Source organism: Ammospiza caudacuta, chromosome 2 (genome assembly GCF_027887145.1).
Source record: "Ammospiza caudacuta isolate bAmmCau1 chromosome 2, bAmmCau1.pri, whole genome shotgun sequence".
Classification (NCBI taxonomy): domain Eukaryota; kingdom Metazoa; phylum Chordata; class Aves; order Passeriformes; family Passerellidae; genus Ammospiza; species Ammospiza caudacuta.
In genome coordinates, this window is record NC_080594.1 from 34,031,274 (window position 1) to 34,051,388 (window position 20,115).

Genomic DNA, 20,115 nt, shown 5'->3' on the forward strand with positions numbered 1-20,115 from the left:
TATTTTCTGCTTTTGATGGAGGTTTTGCCTCCCATGACAGCTACACTTTCCAGGTGAATTTTGGAGAGAGTTTAACCATATATTGTTGTCATTCAGCTATCCCTGAGTGCTTGGAAAAGAAAGTCTCAGAGCTGCAAGTTCCTAAAGCTGCTCTGAACACTCTCCTTGGTACAAGCCATAGAAAATCATTGCTTCTCTCAAGTGAAATCCACCTGGTTATGTTGTCCCCCTCATATTTAAAACTCTGGTGGTTGTGTGGTGACTGACTCAGGCTCTCAAGCAGGGCATGGGCACTAATCCCCACAGGGTCTGGGGTACTTGTTCTGCTTTGTGCTTTGACAGAGTGTGTGCCTTGAAACAAAGACACAGAAAGGAAGCAAAATAAAGATAAATATATAGAACTGCTGTGACACAAAGTAGTGTGAGAAGACTGTAGAAGGACTGCTTAGAGTAGAAAAGCTTTCCAAAATAGATAAATAAAACAAGATACGTTTACTTGCAGCTTTTTCTTTTCACACTGACTCCTCATGAAGTATCTGTAATGAGCTGGGAAATTTCTACAACCTCACCAGCTGTGAAAGAATTCCATTACAAGGATATCAGGATGTTTTGTTACCCGAGTAGGCATGCAGATAAGCCCTTCCCACCAGCCAATTATTTTTCACTTTGCCTGCGTCAGAGCTCTGCCTGCGCATCCTTGTGGCTGGCTGCCTGTCACCTCACTGATCAGAGTCAGCCTCATAAAGCTCACCCAGCAGTGGCAGGGTGCCACCAGTTATCTTAATCTCTTATGTTTTGGTTTCCGCACATGGAGGCTGAGCAAGAATCTCAGCAAAGTGTGGTGACTCTGCAGGCTGCAGAAGAAATGAAAGCAAAGGTACAGGGAGAGATAAAAGAGTCATGGATGGGTGTGCTTATCAGAGTTGCAAAGTAATATGCTGCCAAGGAGGTGGATTTGTGTATCTACAAGCTTGTTTTTATATGCATTATTGCATTATTGTGCATACACATATCTGTAAATATCTGTAAGTATCTTCATGAGTGTGAACTCATAGGTTCATACATAAACACATTTTAGCCTTCTTTAAATGTGGAGGTCACAGAATAAATCTCAAAAGGCTCTGTGTGGTTTTTCTTTCCATAAAAAAATTTAGATACCTACTGAGAAAACTCCATTAAATCCAAGTAAACACACAGTGGATTTTCCTTTTACTGTCAAATGTGTCAGCAGCAGAACACTTGAACTAACACAGGATTTACCATTTCAAATTAAGTCCAGGAGGCAGCCTGTTAGTGGAGGCTGAGACCTAAGCCTCTGTGGCATAAGCCCCAGGATTTTGTCACATTTAAATTTAACCTTTCTCTTTGCTTCCAGACTTCCACTTGGTGATTGTCACCTCTTTCCAATACATCATCCAGGTAGAGAATAGGCACCGATAAAATCCTCAGAGATTTGCAAATTAGGATTTTAGCTGACTCAAGCCTTGTCCCTTTTTGTCTTCTTTGATGTCAGATTTAACTTTCCTTCTGTGCTCCTCTTTCTCCTCTAACCTGTCCATCTTCCTAAATTTCTTCCATATGTTTCCATTTCTAGGACTCTGTCTCAGCCCAAATTTGTTATCAGATGCACGTCTTGGGTTTTGAGTGTCAGATTAGCTAAAAGATGCTCGAGAAAAGGGAGTGTAATAGTCATGCTGCAGACCTGTTTTGCTACAATCTCTTTCCTGGGAGACATCTGAGGGGACCTAGCTCCCTGATGCTCTGTCCTCCTCTCTGTCACCCTGTGTGCATCCTGGAGGCCCTTTGTAAAATGTTCTGAACAAACTGTGATGCTTTTAGGTTATTTTCCCTGCTGAATCTCATCATATATATATGGCATGTCTCTACTACCATCAAGGGGAATATTCTCATGAAGGTCTAAGGAACCTGGTGTTTAAAGGAGGCATGAATAAGTGTCTGTCCACCATTCTATGTACCTTTTGCCATGTATGTTCCTCCAAAATGCATTCAGGTTCACAGGGCATACAAATGAGAGTGATGGTTATTTTAAAAAACCTTTTCCTGGAGTGGTTGAGATATATTCAGATGTTACCAATAGCTCAGCATCGCAAACCACCTCTGCATTCATCTCTTACATTACCTTAAGCAGTTTCTGTAAGGGGACATTATTGACTGCATGAGAAGTAGAATAAAATTTTTTACCACAATTGTTTGAGTAATACAAGACTCCACTTATATAGATAACCCTTGCCACAGGCATGTAGCAATTTAAAGGGATACTGGATTGCTGCTGGTTGCTCATAAAAATCAAAGAACAGGTGTCCCACCTAGTTGTATGATCCTTATGAAGGTCTTCATTCTCCTCTTGACTCACTGAAGCCTAGTGCCCGCAAACAGAATGTGCAAGTTCTTCTAGAAGTATGAAAATTCACTCATGTGGCAGCCTCATCTTCCTGATTTTATTTGGGCTGAAGCAGCTACTAAATTGGGATGGGATTAGTCTTCTCACATTTGGCTAACAGAGCAATATTTCCAATAATTTTTTCATTTTGGCTTTCCACCATCTCATACAGCACATTCAGCTTCCTGGAAACACCTGAAAGTGTTGCATTGCTGGTTCCTTGCTTGGACATTTTCCTTCTCCACTTTCTGTGGCACATTGCTGGTTTTCTGTCAGGAACTACTGCTGCTAATCAAGAGAGTCTTTGCAGACTAATCAGACTAATCATCTCTAAGCCTAATTCACCCCTGCTTATTTGTAAATATGTACTGTAAGGATGGGGCAGTGAAGGGAGTTTTGCAGCACCAAGCTTTCCTCTCTCAACGAGGATCACACCCATGAACTCAAAACCATATTAGCCAATCATGGTTTTGTTTCAGCAATCTCTTGAGTGTTTGAGTTGCTCCCCTTCACTCTTCTGTGGTAGGAAATAGTGCAACCACCAGGGAACAGTTCTGTGCTGACAAGGGAGGAGTGACCTTGCAGCAGAAGAGGCCTCAAGGGCAGACTCAGTGTTGGCACTGCCTGATGCCTGCCACAACCACTCTTCTCCTTGGCAGAGAGTCCTGCCAGTGCCTGAATCCCCACCCCCTCTGAGCTTCACATTCGTGTACGCTTCCAGCTTGTTCTCTGCCCTGGTGGAAAACCGAACACTTTTTAACAACAGAATACTGAGAGCTTGCTGCAGAGAATACAAATAAATCACTCCCTTAGCTTTAAAATCCCACATCCAACTTGGCACCAAGGAAGGCAATCTCTACATTGTGCATCAGGCCAAAAATAATTTTGTCACAAAACCAGAAAAAAATGTGAGTGACAGATACTGACATTACCTAAGGCATTCTTTTGTAATCCCTTTCCTCTGCAAGCTAGTTTTGGGTGTGTCAGAGGAAAGCTTCTCACTAGAAACCAGCATGGTTTCAGTAATTTTTCAGGTTAAATGGGAAATATTATTTTGCTGCATCTTGTGAGAGTTACAGAATCACAGTAAGGTGATCACAGTGAGGTGATGCCCAGTTCATAATGCTGAGCAGATTTCTCAGGGCACTGGAAGATGCCTGCTCTATTTGCATCAGTGAACTGATATCATGACCAATAGCTTCTGCAGATACTCCGCAGGTGGCTCAGGTCTTGCTCTCAGTGTCCACATGAGCACAGAGATCTTCTCAGCTGAGATATTTCAAAAATATCTTGATGTTCCCGCACAACACGGTGTCCACTTCCAAACTCTCCTGGCTGGTGGGAAGCTTGCTTAGAGTCAGCCTGAGAGTGGCTGCCCAGTCAGTGACCACAGCTCAGAGGTCACACACGTGGAGTGTCTGCTTGATTCTGTGAGGACTCAGGCTCAAGGGGGTGCAGTGCTTGGAACGCCACGGGAGAAGTCCCCCCAAGGGAAATGGCAGTGACCACCATACCCGCTGCAGTTCCACAGGCTCGTGGGTGCTGCACACGATATCTTCTGTTTTCTCTTTCCACTGGCCTCTGCTCAACTTCCTCGTGGCATCTGGGTGTCAGAAAAGTGACGTGCCATGCCACAGCTGTGTGGCTTGGTGCCATTTGTGTAGATGTTTTTCTCTCTCATCACATTGGGGTGACTAGAGAAGATTTGCTCTTCTGTTCTGGAGCCAGAGTTTAAAAAGAAATGTAATTTCTGTCTGCACTTCAAAAAGTGGCTCACCTGTTAGGTACCTTGAAGGAAATCTTGTACTCGAGGCCAGATCATTTTCTGAGTGGGATCACCCCCATTTGCAGTTCTTTGCTGCCAGAGGCTTGCTTTCAGCTTCAGCCAGCTGGATAGTACAAATGTGAAGAAGTCACCATTAGGAAATGCTCAGCTAATCAGCAGCATTAATAGGGCCCAAAGATCAGTGTTATGATTCAGGAATAGAAACTGAAACTAATGTAAGACTTATAAAGGCACACCAGTCTTCCAGGAAGCAATGCACAAATCCAGAAATACCCAGGGCTGCTGTCAGTGCCAGAGGTAAGTACATTTATGTGAAAGGCAGGCCTATTTCTCAATAATCATGATATTCACTGTAGTTGTATCTAAAGAACTGGAGTGTCGAGACAAATGTGTATTGTTGGCACGAGGATACATAGGAGACAGATGTGGATTTCTGTTTTATATCTTTGAATACATTACTGTATCTTGAGTCTTGGGTCCAGCTTCAAACTATTAACATAATTTTTTAACCTTGGTATGGCAAGAAGAATTCAAAATTCAAAAGAACTTTTACTGTGAAAAGAGATCTCAAAAGCATTTAAGAATGGAGCAATTTAGTTAGCTAATGTATTAATCTATTTTATTTTCATTGTGATAAATAACTAGAATATTCTTCTTAAAGAATCAGGGCAATAAGGCTGTGCTAGTAGTTGATCATGTCTCTGTTGATGTGGAAAACTATTTTCTTCATGTTAAAACGTAATTTTGCTCTGTATAATTCAGAATTTCTCATCTTCACAAGCTAAACTGCAGAAAAATGCCTTTAGTATCTTAATTCTAAGTATATAGTAAAAGAAATCTATTATATTATGTATAATTCATAAAAACAAAAAAGAAAAATAAAATTAATTATTTTTATATAAAAAATATTTTATCAAATAAAATTATGGTTCCTAAATCCTTAAGTTTCCTGTTGGTGGATTTTTACAAAATAAATAAGTTGCCTTGATCACCTGCAACTGTTTTCCTCTAGACCCTCAACTGGGAAGGGATGAATAAGTCATGGGGCCAAAGTTGCTTGCCACTATGGAAGATAAAATGTGTATAATCAGGCAGGGCTGTGTTGCCACCCTGTATGTATTTGTTACCCTCTTTTCTGTACAGATTTTTTTTTCCTTGGCACTGATTTTTTTTTTTAGTTTTTTAGAAACTTACAGATTAAATAAAGATGGGAAGTCAGTTGTGGAAATGTTTTTGCCTGGATTGCCAAGATTATGAGTACCAATGAGAAAATGGCTCAAACTTTGCCTGTTCTCATAGAAGTGGTTTGGAAAATTTAAAGGGATAAGACATTTGATTCTGCTCTTTGATTAGTCAGGGAAAAGCAGATTCAGTACAGCTGAAATCAGGGAATTTAAACTTGAGTATTTACACAATCAACCATAATGTGCTAAACTGAACAAGGATTTGTGTACAAAATGGTTTAAACAACCATCAAGTTCAACTTCCAGGTAGGAGTCCACACCTCCTGCATCGCAGAGTGCCTATCCTGCTGGGCTGTGATTACTTATTGACCCCTTTTAGAGAAAAGAGATTTAAGAGGGTGTGTATAGAACTGAAAGGTGTCTGGACAGAATGGGCAGAGGCAATTTTGTTTTCTGACCTGCTCTCCTCAGTGATTCACAAATCTTTTCTACACAGGTCCCTCATCCAGAGAGAACAACCAAGGGTAAGAGATGTAGGTCTGTCACTCACTGCTGCCTGAGCCACTTGGCAATTTCCAGAGACACGCTTTTGCCTTGTTTTATTCTTACTATCCCTTTCCTCAATCTTCCTTTTCCAGTTGCCTTACTGCTTTGACTGGTGCTGATCTCTGAGGGGCGACGAGTTTGCTTACCCACCCAACAGTTCTTGAGGAGGTGCTGGGGGTGTTCTGAAGCTTTCATCAAATTCCAGCTCTAGATCGCTAAATCGCGACATTCCTCAAGCTGCTCATTTCTGATGGGAAAAGCTGGGAGTGGGAGTCCTGGCTGATATTGAGAGTAGGCAATGCATAATGGGACCAAACATCATTGAAGTGCTGGGATCACAGTACTGCTGGTACTCTTCTTCAGGTGGAAGATGCAGCCAGAAGATTTCCAAAGAAATTTTCCACCTAGACAAAATGGAAGGGTGTACCTGCTGTATGAAATCAGGCGGAGAAGACGTGCCATCCAGAGGAACTGGTGCTCAAACAATCGTGAACAACATGCTGAAATCAACTTCCTGGAAAATCATTTCAATAACAGGCCACGAACTCCTTGCTCCATCACCTGGTTCATTTCATCTAGTCCCTGTGGAAACTGCTGCAGAAGGATTCTGGAGTTCCTGAGGTCACACCCTAACGTGACCTTGGATATATATGCAGCCAAGCTGTTCAGGCACTTCGATATCCGGAACCGACGAGGTCTCCGCAGCCTGATGATGAATGGAGTCGCTATACGTATCATGAACCTTGAAGGTAACCCAGAAACTCTGTCTAAGTGTGGATTGAAAGTTCTGGGATTATGTGCACTCTTGGTTTGTAACAGAGGTGATGGCTGGCTTTGGGGAGTGTTATAAATGATCAAGGAGAAAGCCAAATTAATTACTGCAAGGCAATTTATTTTCACTACTGAAAACACGGTCCTCGAAAGCTACAGCCAAAGAGACAGCGTCGGGCCCGGGATCGGCGCTGGGTGAACCAAGATCCGACCTCTATAGCATCAGACTTCCCTCTGTTCACGAATGCCGTCTCCAGCAAGGCTGTTTTATAGAATTTTTTGTGCCTGAGGCAGAGGTGCCTCGATTTCTTTTGTCACCCTGCATGTGTATGAAGTTTCTTTCACTGCAGGGTTGGACAATCGCTGTTTCTTGGGTGGTGGCGGGTGCTGATCATGTCAGGAGAAGTTGGGTATTCAGATGTATGTTCTTGATGACTTCTGTTATCTTGATTGATGACACTTATCAAGTGCTGATCGTCCTAGGGTGTTCCCGTGTTTTTCCAGAGGCATCCCATCTCCACACTAGCCAGGTCTTTTTACTTGTTAACGAGGCATTCTTTCCTGCTGCCACCAGGAGTGTCCCAATTTCGGTGTGGTAATCTGTCTCTGGGCTGTCCGTGGTCAGAGGCTCGTTGGATGTTTAATTTATTTTACAATTTTGGTTTTTATAGATTTTCCCCCTAAGCATGAATTATTTCACATTGCATATTACAGGGAGGATTAGTGAGTGCAAAAATGTCACTCTCTTCTGCCTTATTTCTTCCCCAGTCTTCCCCTGCACAGCAGCAGGACCAGCATGGTCATTTCCTCTTGCCAAATCTGAACATGAGGGTTGGAGGTTTCTCTAGCTATGCGCACCTCCTTTATATGCAGTGTAAAATCCTGTCCCTCCTAGAATACACATGCAGATCAGCTTGCCAGCTGCATCAAGTAATTGATTTCCCTTGGTAGGGAGAGAAGAGCAGGAAACTTGTCTAAAGGACACTTTCAGATGATGCATCACAGAAGATGTGTCTTGCCTTTTTGTTGTGTGTATCTTGCTTGCCTGGTAATGTTTGGCTGTAAAAACAGTCCAGACAAGCAGCTCACAAAAAGGAATGTATATTTGAAGAGATGAACCTCACACACCTGTGTGGATATTTACCACTGGAGTGTGGAGCTATGAAACCCACTGGATCAAATGTAATCTTAAAGGACATTTACTTATATTGGGTGCGCTGTCCCTGGGATTATAGCACCAGAGCATTGTCAGAAGCTCTGGCCATCCCATCAACACTAAGATCAATATGAAACTGCTAAATGTTAGTGTGTTCACTCCAGCTTTTCCCTTATCATTTGGATAAGTCAGACAGATTCATGACTGAAGCAACTTGTCTTACCAAAGCTGTGTTCTCAAGCACAAGGCTGCCAAAAGGAGAGCCTGACCAGCTCTGACTGCCTGTCCCACTTCCCTTTTCACTCCTGCCACTTGCTGATTCCTTCTCTCTTGGCTTTATGCCAGAGCATGCTATTTGTGATAAGGGTTACCCAAGCCCCCACAATGATCAATTTCTCTCTCTGGCAATTAATTTTTAGACATATTGCTACTCTGTAGAGTTTTGGTTCCCCTTTCCACTAACTTATTTGTGTAGTTATTTGTGCACACCTCATATGAATATCTTTGTCCTTTACTGTATTCTTACTGAGAAACAAATGACTCACTGACATGTTAATGAAGAAAGAACTGGGCATCCTTTCATCAGGAGTGACTGGGTATCTCTCTTCTTAGATTACAGGTACTGCTGGAGAAATTTTGTTGCACACCAACCCGGAGAAGATGGTTATTGGCCCCAGAACGTCACTTTATACTTCATTTTGAATAGCATAGAACTCTTACATATCTTTTTGGTAAGTAGACACCTGAAAAAACACCAGGAGCAAAAATAAATGCAAAAAAATCCAAGGAAAAGGAGATTTGGATGATCCCAGCAATGGTGTTAGCAGAAATGAGAGTAGGAAAAATAAGCATAGGCTTGAAGCTTCATAAACAGACAGCCGAGCAGGCAAGAGATTGCCAGAGGACTATGCTGCTACATTGTGCCTTTTTGTCCAGGAGCAGAGATAGAAGAGATTGAGCACTACTCTCAGATTTTAACTAAGAAAAGTTATATTATTTCAACCCTTTGCATGAATCAGCTACCAGTTCACTAGCTTGCAGCTTACCCGAGCTATTTGACCCCAGAAGCTCCTTCAGCTCTGTAATCATTATTCAAGTATTCTCTTTTTTCCTCAGGACAGGGCCATGGATTTCAGTTAAGTTCTGAGCAAGTTCAAAAGCCCAGATGGGTGGATTTACCTTCAGGATCAGAGTTTACATATTAGAGTACAATAGGACCAAGATCTGCTTTCCATTGTTCTTGCAATCCATACAACTGTAGAAGTTACTTGTACAGCCTGATATCCTACTCAGAAAGAGGAAGTGGTATACTGAACAGGAGAGGAGACCAGGACTGGAGTAAACTGTGGGGCTCAGCCACCCTTTGTGGGGCAAGCAAGTTCTTGCTTGAACTGGTCCCTCTGTGCAGAATGGATGGCAGGAGGCAGAGGAAGGGATGCACAAAACTGCTGGCAGGGACTTAGAGTCACAGACACAAACCTAACCCCTTTGTAGGATTGCCTTGTTTTATTTCTGGCTGAGGAAAAGGTACACATTCACCTCATTTCAGTTCCATCCACCCCATACATTACACAGGGCTTTCAGTACCTCAAGACCTGACCTTTCCATTTCTTGCCTGAGTAAGACGTTCAGGTGACAGGATACACAGTCAGTAGCAATGTCCAGTCAATCAGCTGATCTAACAAAGTGCTTTATGCAATGTAATGCTTTAGGAGACGTTTTCCCCTTGGCTTTCAGCCTTTCTGAGTCTCCTAATGCCTGAGATGATTAAATAATTTAGCAGCTTACGCACGATCCGGGCACGGTGCGATGCCTGCCGGGAGCTGAGCGGAGCCGGCTGCTCAGTGCTCCTCAGTGCTGACAAACTGCTGCTGACTCAGCACGGGCCCCTACAGTGGTACAAGGGCAATCTGCCCTTCAGGCCTTGGTTTAAAGAGCCAGCTAACAAATTGCCTGTCCCAGCAAGGCAACATTGGTGATTTCTGCAGAGTCCTGCCAGCTGGGAAGCCTGCTGGAAGTCAGGCACTTGCTGAACTGCCCTGCTGCCTCAGCTAAACACAAGCCACCCCTCAAATGAATGTGCACAGGGCCCATCATCAGTAGTTCTAACCACCAACCCTCCACAGAAGGAATGGGAATGTCTGTGTGCTCAGCCCCTTTGAACATCCTGCCCCGTTTTACTAATTATGCAGAGGTGTAATGAGGTGAGTGAGTTCCAGGCATGAGCTCCAGAGAAATACACACGGTTGCATCAAGCCCTGGCCTCACTGGCAGAAAAACACTGAGGAACCAGAGGGGATGTGGTGGAGCCCCACTGCAAAGGGCAGGGGATGGGGGCATTTGCCCTACAAGGAGAGACTGAGTGAACAGGCTTTCCTTGACCTATAGAGAAGGTGGCTAAGTGGGAGCTTAGTGCAAACCTGCAGTTTTCCACTACATAAAGGCAGTAAAGATGTAGCCAAACTCTCCTCAGTGATGCACAGAGAGAAAACAGGGTAACACACACAAGCTGCAGTGAGGCAAATTCCAGCAGGATGGAAGGAAAACGTCTCTCCTGACAATGGTGCTGTGCTGGAACATGGTGAGGCTGTCACCTCCATCCCTGGAGACACTGAGAACTTCCCTCTGAGCTGCCTGGTCCAGCCTTGGAGTTAGCCATGCTGCAAACATGGTGTGTGACTAGAAACCTCTGGGGGGGCCTTTCTAACACCCCAAAAGTTTGCCTTTCCACAAGATCCAACTCCACTTCCCCTGCATTCAGTTATGCAAGTTGCTACCTTTTAAATGTTTCTGTTTGTAAATGGTCTGTATTTCTAGGAGTGGAGTACATGGCACAGTAAATTATGAGGTGCTGCCCTGTTGTCTGGAAAAATGTATCTTGAGGGAGATTATTTAACACATTGAAGGAGGATCAGAGTGATATCCTGGAGCAGATGCTTCATTTTCAAATTCTCTATCATGCTGAAGAGACAGCTTAAGCTTTTGGTATCAAAATTTTAATGTTTTTTTTTTCTTCTTCCCTAGGAGCTTCCTCCATTTCTGGCAAACTGAATGCTAACAAGCCTCACCACCATGCTTTCAAGCTCAGTTTGTGCATCAATACAAGACCAGAAAAGCCAGTCGCTGGCAGTCTTTTCTTCTGCAGCCTTGCTAACTTTCTTGTTGCCACCAGAGAAGACTCTTATCACTGTCTGGGCCTTGCTAAGCATTGAACAGAACAGAAGGAGCGCATGAGAAGCCATCAGGAAGTGGGGATGGAGACCATGCCCCACAATCAGGCCTTCCACGTCTGCAGATTCTGCAATCAGATTCTGCAAGGGTCCTCTTGAGAGGCCAGCATGTAATATATTTCATGCTCTGATCTGTTCCAAAAAAGTAATCAGCCGTGCATTCTTGCTTTCAGAATTTCTTATGAAGATCTCTTTTATGGCTATGTGTGTATGCTTCAGAATATATTTCATACTATTAGAGTATTTATGCAATACTGTAGTAATACTTCATTTTAAGGTTTTATTTTTGAGTGTAAACTTTATTTATGACTGTAAAACCAGTATAATAAAAGGGAAGATGTCAACATTGTGGAAACTTTGCTTTTCTTGTTCCGCTCCTTGGTAGACATCCTTCCCTTGTAATTCCACACTCTGGAGACATAGGTGTTCATTGCAAACAGCTGGAAACACAGAGTGGAATGGTGAAATAGGAGATTTTGAAAGCTCTGAGGTCTTTCTACTGGAAGAAGGCAAAAAGAAGCTACAGGTGTGTTGGGTCTTGCAGCAGTTTCGAATTTGAACAGCAAAAAATGTAGATCATCTGAATGAATCATGTGGGGAGCTCCATGTGTCATGATTCCCAGCCTCTTCAAGCAGGAGGCCTACTGTGTGATGCCACTGGGGAATGTGCTGGTGCTGGGACCTGCAACATGCACAAAAGATAACTTGAAGAACAAGGCAGGGGCTGGTGGGAACTGTGCCCATCTCTTCCAGTTTATTTATGCTTGTAGCATGCTCTGTCCTTGCAAAAATCTCCAGATGTTTAGCAGACTATTGAGACAGCCAGAAAAGCTGCAGGCTGAGGAAGCAGCTCCAGTCCCCACAGTGTGGGAGTGTATCTAAGGCTGAGCACAGCTGGCTGGGGAGTGTCTCCTATGTTAGACAAATAAGACAACTCCAAACAATGTATAGCACAGCTAAACTTTTCTTCCCCCTGTCCAGGGCCTCATATTGGATGTCACATGCTCTCTTTTTGGACATTATGGTGTTTGCTCCTTGTTTACTTAGGGAGCAATCAAATCACTTGATCAACATGCAGCTTAGTACAGCAGGGCCCATAACCATTCATGCCCAGGGCTCAGCCCTTTCCACTGAAGGCAGGAGGACAAACTTCCTCTGGTCTGTTTGGAAGCTTGCCAGTTCCAAGTCAGCCCAGCAAAGTTTTTCACACTGGTTTTATCTGCCAGAGTGAATTTGCAATCTGCTGTATCTCTGCTGTGCCCCTACTGGCCTGTGAAGCCTAGAGGCGGGTCTACCACACTGGTAGCCTTTGAAGGTAACCACAGAAGGCAGCTGGTCTGCTCTGAACTTCTCCTGGCCCTCTGGACTGGTAAAAACATTGTGCCACCTTGTAGAGTGGGATAGTTCTTAAAGTGAATTAATGACAGGATTATAGTGGGGAGACATCAACACCCTCCCTGTGCTGGAACTTGGGTGCAACAGCAGCAACAGAAATGGAGTTTTAGCCATATCTGATGTGGGTTTGGAAGCCTGAGGGCAAACCCGCCTAAGACAAAGTGTATGGGAGGTTCAAAAGTGAAAGGCAGCCTCCAGAATCCTTGCCACCCTTTGGTGCCTCCCCACCTGCTATGACCTCTGCTCTTGCAGCAACCTACTTTCTCCTTGCCCAGCAGGGGCTCTGCTCCTCATTGCTCATGTTGTCTGAACGAGGGGTCTCTTCTCTGCCAAATCCCTTCATCTTTCCTCTGCGAACCAAATCTGACTTCCATCACTGTGAATATTTAATACATATGTGAAGAAATAATGACATTTCTGCTGCTAGGAACGCTAAAGGGTCAGCACCAGGGAGAGTAGAAAAACGACCTCAAAGACAATGCTGGACACAAATACATGTAGACTGAAAACCCCCTGAAGGGACAAGTTGCAAGGGAGATTCCATGACCCTGAAACCCCTTTCTATCCTGATTTCCAAGTACGAGCACGCAGCAGAGGAGGAGAAAAGGAGGGAGAAGCCATGCTTGTGTTTGCAAGGGTCTGGAGTGTGCCTTTGCATTGTTCAATGGTAATCTGTTTCTCATTACTGCAAAGTCCAAGGACACCGTGTACTGACCTGGAGGAATGCTGCGTGCAGCTGGGGGAATGATGTCAGTGTCCTGCTCTTCTGTGGACACGCTGCGGGGCTGTTCACAGACAGGTTTGGGAGCTGTTTGCAGCATGGATCAGCAACCCTTCAAGGCAGCACCCTCTGCAGGGTGGCAGACACTCCGAGCACCAGGAGATGGCAGCCATGCCCAGCTGTCCACACCAGCTGCCATCCCATTTTCCTGTTTCCTTTCTTATCAAGGACTCCACAGCTACCTGGACGTGCTTGTGTTCAGAGTTCATTGCTGCAAACCATGCAGTGTTGATCAAACGAGGCTGGGGTTTTCAGCCAGCATTAAGGCCCCTGGTCTGGCTGTTCCCCACAGTTTGGGCAGGAAATGCTCTCCCAGAAATCACAAGCACCCATTTCCCACAGCTCAGGCAGCTGGGACTGCAGGTATATTTGCCACAGTCCCCTTGAGAGCTTAGCTTCTGCCCAGGTGCATATAAAGAAGGGAGACACCTAGAATAGCACACCCACAATCTCCATACGGCCGTAAAGATAAGTGGTTCTCAAAAATATATAATCAGTAGTGAAATGTTCACTATATAAACAGTCTCCAAAGCAAGAAAAATATCTTGGGTTAATAAAGTAATGTTGCTGCATAACAGTCACCCTCCAGGGAGTTATTCTTGGCAGAGACACCTAAAGCGTTTGAGGCTGAATTAATTTAGAACACCAAATTAAAGAATAGCTTGTAACAAACAATATGAATTGGTATTTGTGAACAGAAAAAATGCAGTTAAAACAATCTTGTGTGCAAAAGAGCTAAATTCCTATAGCTGAATCACATGGATTAACTCTAGAGTCCACTCTGAATTTAATCAGATTTATGTTCAAAAGAATCTAAATATAGGATGTATTCCTAATATAACTCATGGTTCTTTGCATTTACTCATTACATTTTTTTCTCCTTCTGTACAATGTCAGCTGCTGTCATGTTTCAACAAGTATCTTCAACTCAGTGTTAGTCAAAATTTAATCAAAAGCTTGTATCTCAACCCCTTTCTAAGAAAATGGTAATTTTTTCTAACAATTCCACTGAGAAGGACAATGATGTTGTACAGGTACAATGTTGAAAGTTGAAAGATGAAGATTCTTTATACATCTTTGCTTCTCTTCTAGTTTTGTGAAGCATATTGTCAGCCCTTTTGTGTCCAGTGTGGTCGATTATGAGTCATGAATGGGCACAATTGGCTGGCCATCAATGAAAGAAGCATCTCAGATAACTTCAGAGGTTTTTGGTAGTATTTCTAAAGTATCCTAACAATTTATCTGCCTTGATATGCTGGGTGACATTGTCAGTAACTTCAAAGCTACAAGTAAAAGTATGAAGACAGTTTAATATTTCTAGGTTGTACCTCCAGAAATCAGAAAGAAAAGGTGGCATGTCAATCCTCGGTGTCCAATATACTTCCTTCACCCACATGATACCAAAAAAAAAGACAAAGCCAGATGCTTGTTTGTAAGACCTTTATTTATATAAATAATATGCACCATATGAAACAAATATACAACACCATGCTTGCAAATTAATGCTTTGCAAAGGACTGTCATTGCTATTCCTGGTCAAAATTTCCCAAGCTGAGAATGCCTTGGGAGCCTGAAGTTGAAGAAAGCTTGTGAGGCCGCTGGTTGTGACCTCTGCCAGCAGGAGCAGGCCCTGTAGGGGCAGAGCTCTGCTGTCCTAGCACCAGGGGAGGTGTTCTGAGGAGCCTCCAGCCCTACCCAGAAGGAGCACACAACTTGCAGCCACCATGAAGGAAATGATAGAGCACACCCAGAGTGTGGGACACATTCAGCCTTGTGCAAACCCCAAGAGGTTGGACTGGAGAGGGCGATCCAGCTGTAATTCAGGGGGTAGGAAGGTGGTGGTGAGCAGGCATGTGCTGTGAACCTGTATCTTCAGCTTGTAAAGACTGTGTCCACCAGATCAGGAGCTAATGGGGTCCCCTAGTGGAAACAGAGTGATTGCCAGGCAGGAGGATGGTTTGGTTTTGGCCCCTACAGAAGATATCTATTTACAGGCTAAAGAGCTTTGCGTATGCCAGGATTTTCTCTGGCCAGCTCTCAGTAGAGTCACATTGCTGGCCATATTATGGGCAATAGAAAACTTGGAAAAACAAGAGACTGTGGGACTGTAAAGGTGCCTTCAGCAGAGGCAGCTGGCTGGGGAGGGAGCACATTGCGTGTCTGGTCTAGGGGGAAATGCTCAGAGGATGAAGAACACTCCACACAGTGAGAGCTGTGGTGCTCTGCACACAATCCTCTTAGAGAGACCTGCTGGCTTCATGTGAGGTTTTCAAGCTGAGCTACCTGGGCTGTGAAGGACTCACTTCAACACTCTCAGCTGAGCTTTCCACTAGCTGGCCAACTTTGCTGTTAATACATAGGCTGCACCACCTCAGTTGGGATGGTTTTCCTACCAACATCCAGGAGGACAACTAAACCATTTCACAGGGGAGGACACAGAGCGGCTGAGTGTAGTGCAGCTTTAAGAGCCAAGAAATGTGCTCCCTGAAGCCTTCATGAAGTGTGCAGGTCAGTGCAGTGCCAGTGAGAGCACAGCCACACAAACAGCTTTGCAGGCTGTCTACTCCCACCTGGGCAAGGCTGAACCCAGAGCTCCATTCAGTGGATCACCTGGATTAGCTCTGCAGGGACTGAGGGGAGGCAAATCACTCTCTGGCAATGTCATTGCAGTCCTGGCTGTTCCCAGTTAGCAATGGATAAGGTGTGAGCCTGGGGAAGGTGTCTTCACAAGATCAGCCTAATTCTCCTTGGAAATGAAAGTAAGGATAGTCTTATCTCTAGACACAGGGCTGGAATGTAAGGAGGCAAGAGAAGAAAGATCTGTTGTAAGGGAGAGAGTTGGAAATCAAAGAGCATGTGTTTGTGAAGTCTTCTGATTGCTGATGACTTTCACTTCAAAGTCCCAGAATTTTAAAAGCATCTCGTAAATCATCTACTTCGTACAGCGGCTGCAGGACAAAATAGAAATGGTAGGTCAGTTGTCGAGTGAGCAGGAACCCATGAATATGAGGAAGGAATGGCAGGAGATGGGATGAGAGGGGGAAGAAGGGGAAGTGAACAAGCAGAGGAGAGATGAAGAAAGTTGGAGGAAGAGGCATAAGGGATGTGGAAGATGAAGACACGGGAGTGCATGAAAAGGCAGATGGCAGGGATGAGCAGCAAGTGCAGAGAGGAATTATAGAGCGGAATAAGCTGGGGGAAGAGGCACTGGAAGAAGAAGGAGAATTGTCCCTTACCAGGAGGATTCGTCGAAGTTTCCTGGCAAGATGGACAGAGTTTTCATGCAGCCCTTCCCAGCCTTTGAATGCCTGTTCCCTGTTCTCCACAAACGTGTTCCAGCAGTAGAAGTAATCTGTGCAAGACATGGGGGAGTTACAGGTGCTCGACAGGACACTGATCACTAAATCATCACACTCTGCATCATCTTCTCTGGCTCCTTGCCCTTGCCCTTCTCCCCAGCACCCCTTGGCCCTCCATCATCTCTTTCCTGCCTGCACAACTCACCTTTGAAGGTCATGATGGCGATCTGTGCCCCCGCCTTGTGCAGGCGCCGCAGCCCCTCGGGCTCTGCCTTGCGCTCCTCGCAGAAGTAGAGGCGGGCCATGAAGATGCGGAGGCTCAGGTTGGGGTAGGAGCGCAGGAAGCTGGCGATGTGCTGGGCGCAGTCGTAGCAGGGGCTCCAGGAGGTGAACCAGGTGATGCGGTAGCAGCGCCCCGGGTCCAGGTCCCAGGCTGCGATGTAGCGCAGGAAAAGCACCTCCACGTGGCAGCCCATCTTCGGGAAACCGGGAGAGACAGGGCCCAGGAGTCAGCGGGGTGTGACAGGGACAGGGAGGGAGGCTGGCCTGGGTGGGGTGTGAGGGAGGAGAAGCAAGGTGCAGGAATTCTCTTGGGTCGGCACACACGGGGACAAGGCACGGCAGCACTTAAGGGCTAGAGCAGCGCTGGTGGGCAGTGGTGTGGAGGGATGTACGAACGGGATGGGCGGGAGATAAGCAGGAGGGTAGGGAGACTGGAAAAGCAGCAGGGAGTGTGAGTGTCTCGCTGACAACACACTCGGGGGTAGCACAAAGCATAGCTTTACCCGGAGGCTGCATCCCTCAAACGGTGTGAACCAGCACAGTGCCCAGGTGTGCCTGTACCAGCACAGCCCCAGGTGTGCCTGTACCTGCACAGTGCCCAGGTGTGCCTGTACCTGCACAGCCCCAGGTGTGTCTGTACCAGCACAGTGCCCAGGTGTGCCTGTACCTGCACAATGCCCAGCTGTGCCTGTACCTGCACAGTGCCCAGGTGTGTCTGTACCAGCACAGTGCCCAGGTGTGTCTGTACCTGCAGAGTGCCTAGGTGTGTCTGTACCAGCACAGTGCCCAGGTGTGCCTGTACCAGCACAGCCCCAGGTGTGCCTGTGCTGCTGTCACAGCCCTCTGCTCCCTCCTGCCCCAGGCAAGCTGGAGCTGCGGGCTCCAGAACGGGCTGGCAAGGTGTTCCCTCCCCCACCTGGTTGCGCAGGTATCCAAAATCCAGGGAGCAGGAGGTGGCGCTGTCCCGGCGCTTCACCACATAGCACAGGTAGGTCTCACGCCGGCCCTTGGCCTTGCGCAGGTTCCTGAAGTTGTAGAGGAAGAGTCTCCTTTGCATGAGGATGCTGCAGGACAAGACAAGAGAGAATTTACATTTACTCATGCAGCCAGTTGTTTACCCTGTCTCTGTTGAGGGCTCAGCACCAAAAATATCCTCTTCACATCCAAGCCTCTCTGTACGAGAAGAGTGTCGGTAATTTGCATGAAATGTTCTAGGGAAAGGATGCAGACGTGACTCTGGGGATGAAGCAAGTGACCTTGTGAGTGGAAATGGTGTGTGAATTAATAGTGTTTAGTCAAACAGCAACTATGGCTGGGCAGAGTGTGAAAATATCTGAAAATATCCAGAACATGGACACCAGTGAGGGAGGAGGATGAAGGCATCTGAGAAGACCTGTGAAGATGAGAGGGTGTGGAGTTCAGCCATCAAGAGTTGTTATTTTTGCTATGTGAAACCCAGAAAGTCCACTGGGGCAAGGGATGGACCAAACTAGAATCTCTCCAGAGAAGACTGGACTGAATGCCTTCCAAGCAGGGCCTAAAAGAAGAGCAGAGTTGAAAGTGTGCAGGGCCAGGGAAAGATGCCATCCAGCAGCTGATGGAATATATAAATGGTAGCCACGCTGACACCTCCCCAGACACAAGTACCACTTCCACAGCAGACAGACATCAAGACTGGCATGGGGCTGCTCCTGTGCCCAGGGACCATGCTGGGGAGAGGCAGCAGGAGCACAAGGAGGGGGTGAAGCAGTCATGAGCCATTTCTAACAGCCTCACTGCCAAGTGGAGGGACACGGGCAGCTGGGTTCATTGAGGTGAGATACTCACCTCCCCCGCAGCAACGCAAAACAGAAGTGAATAGGTTAAAAATAATCACGTCCTTTGTCATCTTTTCCCACTGTTAGGCTGATGTTCAGTTTAAGCTGGGGTAAGTTTAAGAGATACTGAGCTGGGTTTTCCCAAGGATCTCCAATGAAGTGTAGAAAAGGGGAATTTGGGTTTGTTGGGAATTTAAATCTGAGAGTCTAGTCACTTGTATGCACCCTTCATCGGTTTGCTAGTGTGACCATAAAGCTTGAGCACTGCAGAGCACTTAATGACCAGCTGACAGGCATCCTCTCTGCCCCTCCAGGAGCTTCTGCCCCTTGTGCAGCCTGCCACATGGCCACTGCATCACAGGTACTCATTCACAGAGTCATGCTCATCCTCTTGCTGCCTAGTGATGCGCTTTGAGGCTGTGTGTCACTCCCTACTGCTCCTCACCTGCATCACAGACATTCTCCCTCAGGGCCTTGCTGCCCTGATTGTCCCACAGACAGGCACACGACTCTTTCCTGCCCTGTCTCCCTCAGCCTGCAGTGCACAAATGCCTGTCCTGTCACACAGAAAGAGGAAGAACACACACACTCAGCTATGCCATGCTTTGTGCTGGCAGGCTCCTGCAGGAGCACATCACAATCAAGCCTTCTGTTAGAAGAAGGTCCGCAGAGAAGACTGCACACAGTCAGGAGGGTAAAGCATCCGCATTAAGTATCTCATTAAGCCCAACAACAGTCTGAGGCTGTTCCTGGAGGTCTGTCCAGGAAGCTCTGTTGTGGTCCTGCTCCACACCAGAGCAGTACTGCAGGTTGTGTCAGGAGCAGAGCACGAGCTAATCCCACTGCATTCCATCACCCATTTCTCTGGCTGTTCATGGTGTGTGCCTGTTTCCCATACCCACTGTATGTTCTTCATCATCCTTCTCACTCTTGGAGCTGACCATACCACCTTGGATTCACCCTGTTTCCCTGCCTTTGTGCAAACACTTACAAATGATCACCTGTGTATATTCCTAACACACACATATTGGTCTCCCTATTTTTTTTTCTCCCCAAAATTATCAACCAGTCGTTCACCACAGGTTTCTAAGCCTTAGATGTGTTATTGCAGGGGTATGGAAAAGACTGTGCCCTGTAACAGAGATGCTGGAGTGGGGATCTGTTCTGTGGTGACAGATCCTCAGGTTGTCCAGAAAGGATAACCCAGAAAATTGCACAGGTGTGATGGGCCAGAGGCTTGCAAAGCACTTACCTGGGTGTGCCACAACGGCAGAAAACAGAGCAGAGCCTTGTGCACAAGGCAACTGCTTGCTGAAGAAACATACAAGCCAGGTGAAAAACAATTACAATTATGTTGATGTTTCATTAAAACCCGTATGGAAAAATGCTTTTTATCACATCAAAAACATAAGTGAAAACAGACTTTCCCTTTTAAATTTTTTTTAAAGTTTTGGGCAAAACCATTTG

General features: G+C 45.7%; 2 protein-coding genes across 2 annotated transcripts; one reads left to right on the forward strand and one right to left on the reverse strand.

The window, feature by feature from the left end:
- Positions 1 to 5,781: 5,781 nt before the first annotated feature.
- LOC131554835 (C->U-editing enzyme APOBEC-1-like) lies at positions 5,782 to 11,265 on the forward strand. The gene is made up of 4 exons (XM_058800429.1): positions 5,782 to 5,895; positions 6,281 to 6,666; positions 8,457 to 8,575; positions 10,869 to 11,265. The coding sequence occupies exons 2-4, from the start codon at positions 6,288 to 6,290 to the stop codon at positions 10,893 to 10,895; spliced, it is 525 nt and encodes a 174-aa protein (XP_058656412.1). The 5' UTR covers positions 5,782 to 5,895; positions 6,281 to 6,287; the 3' UTR covers positions 10,896 to 11,265.
- A 4,696-nt stretch (positions 11,266 to 15,961) lies between these two features.
- On the reverse strand, positions 15,962 to 17,933 carry LOC131572395 (single-stranded DNA cytosine deaminase-like). Its single transcript, XM_058825567.1, has 4 exons — positions 17,748 to 17,933; positions 16,755 to 17,025; positions 16,487 to 16,602; positions 15,962 to 16,198 (listed from the first exon to the last, which is right to left on the reverse strand). The coding sequence occupies exons 1-4, from the start codon at positions 17,931 to 17,933 to the stop codon at positions 16,145 to 16,147; spliced, it is 627 nt and encodes a 208-aa protein (XP_058681550.1). The 3' UTR covers positions 15,962 to 16,144.
- Positions 17,934 to 20,115: the final 2,182 nt, after the last annotated feature.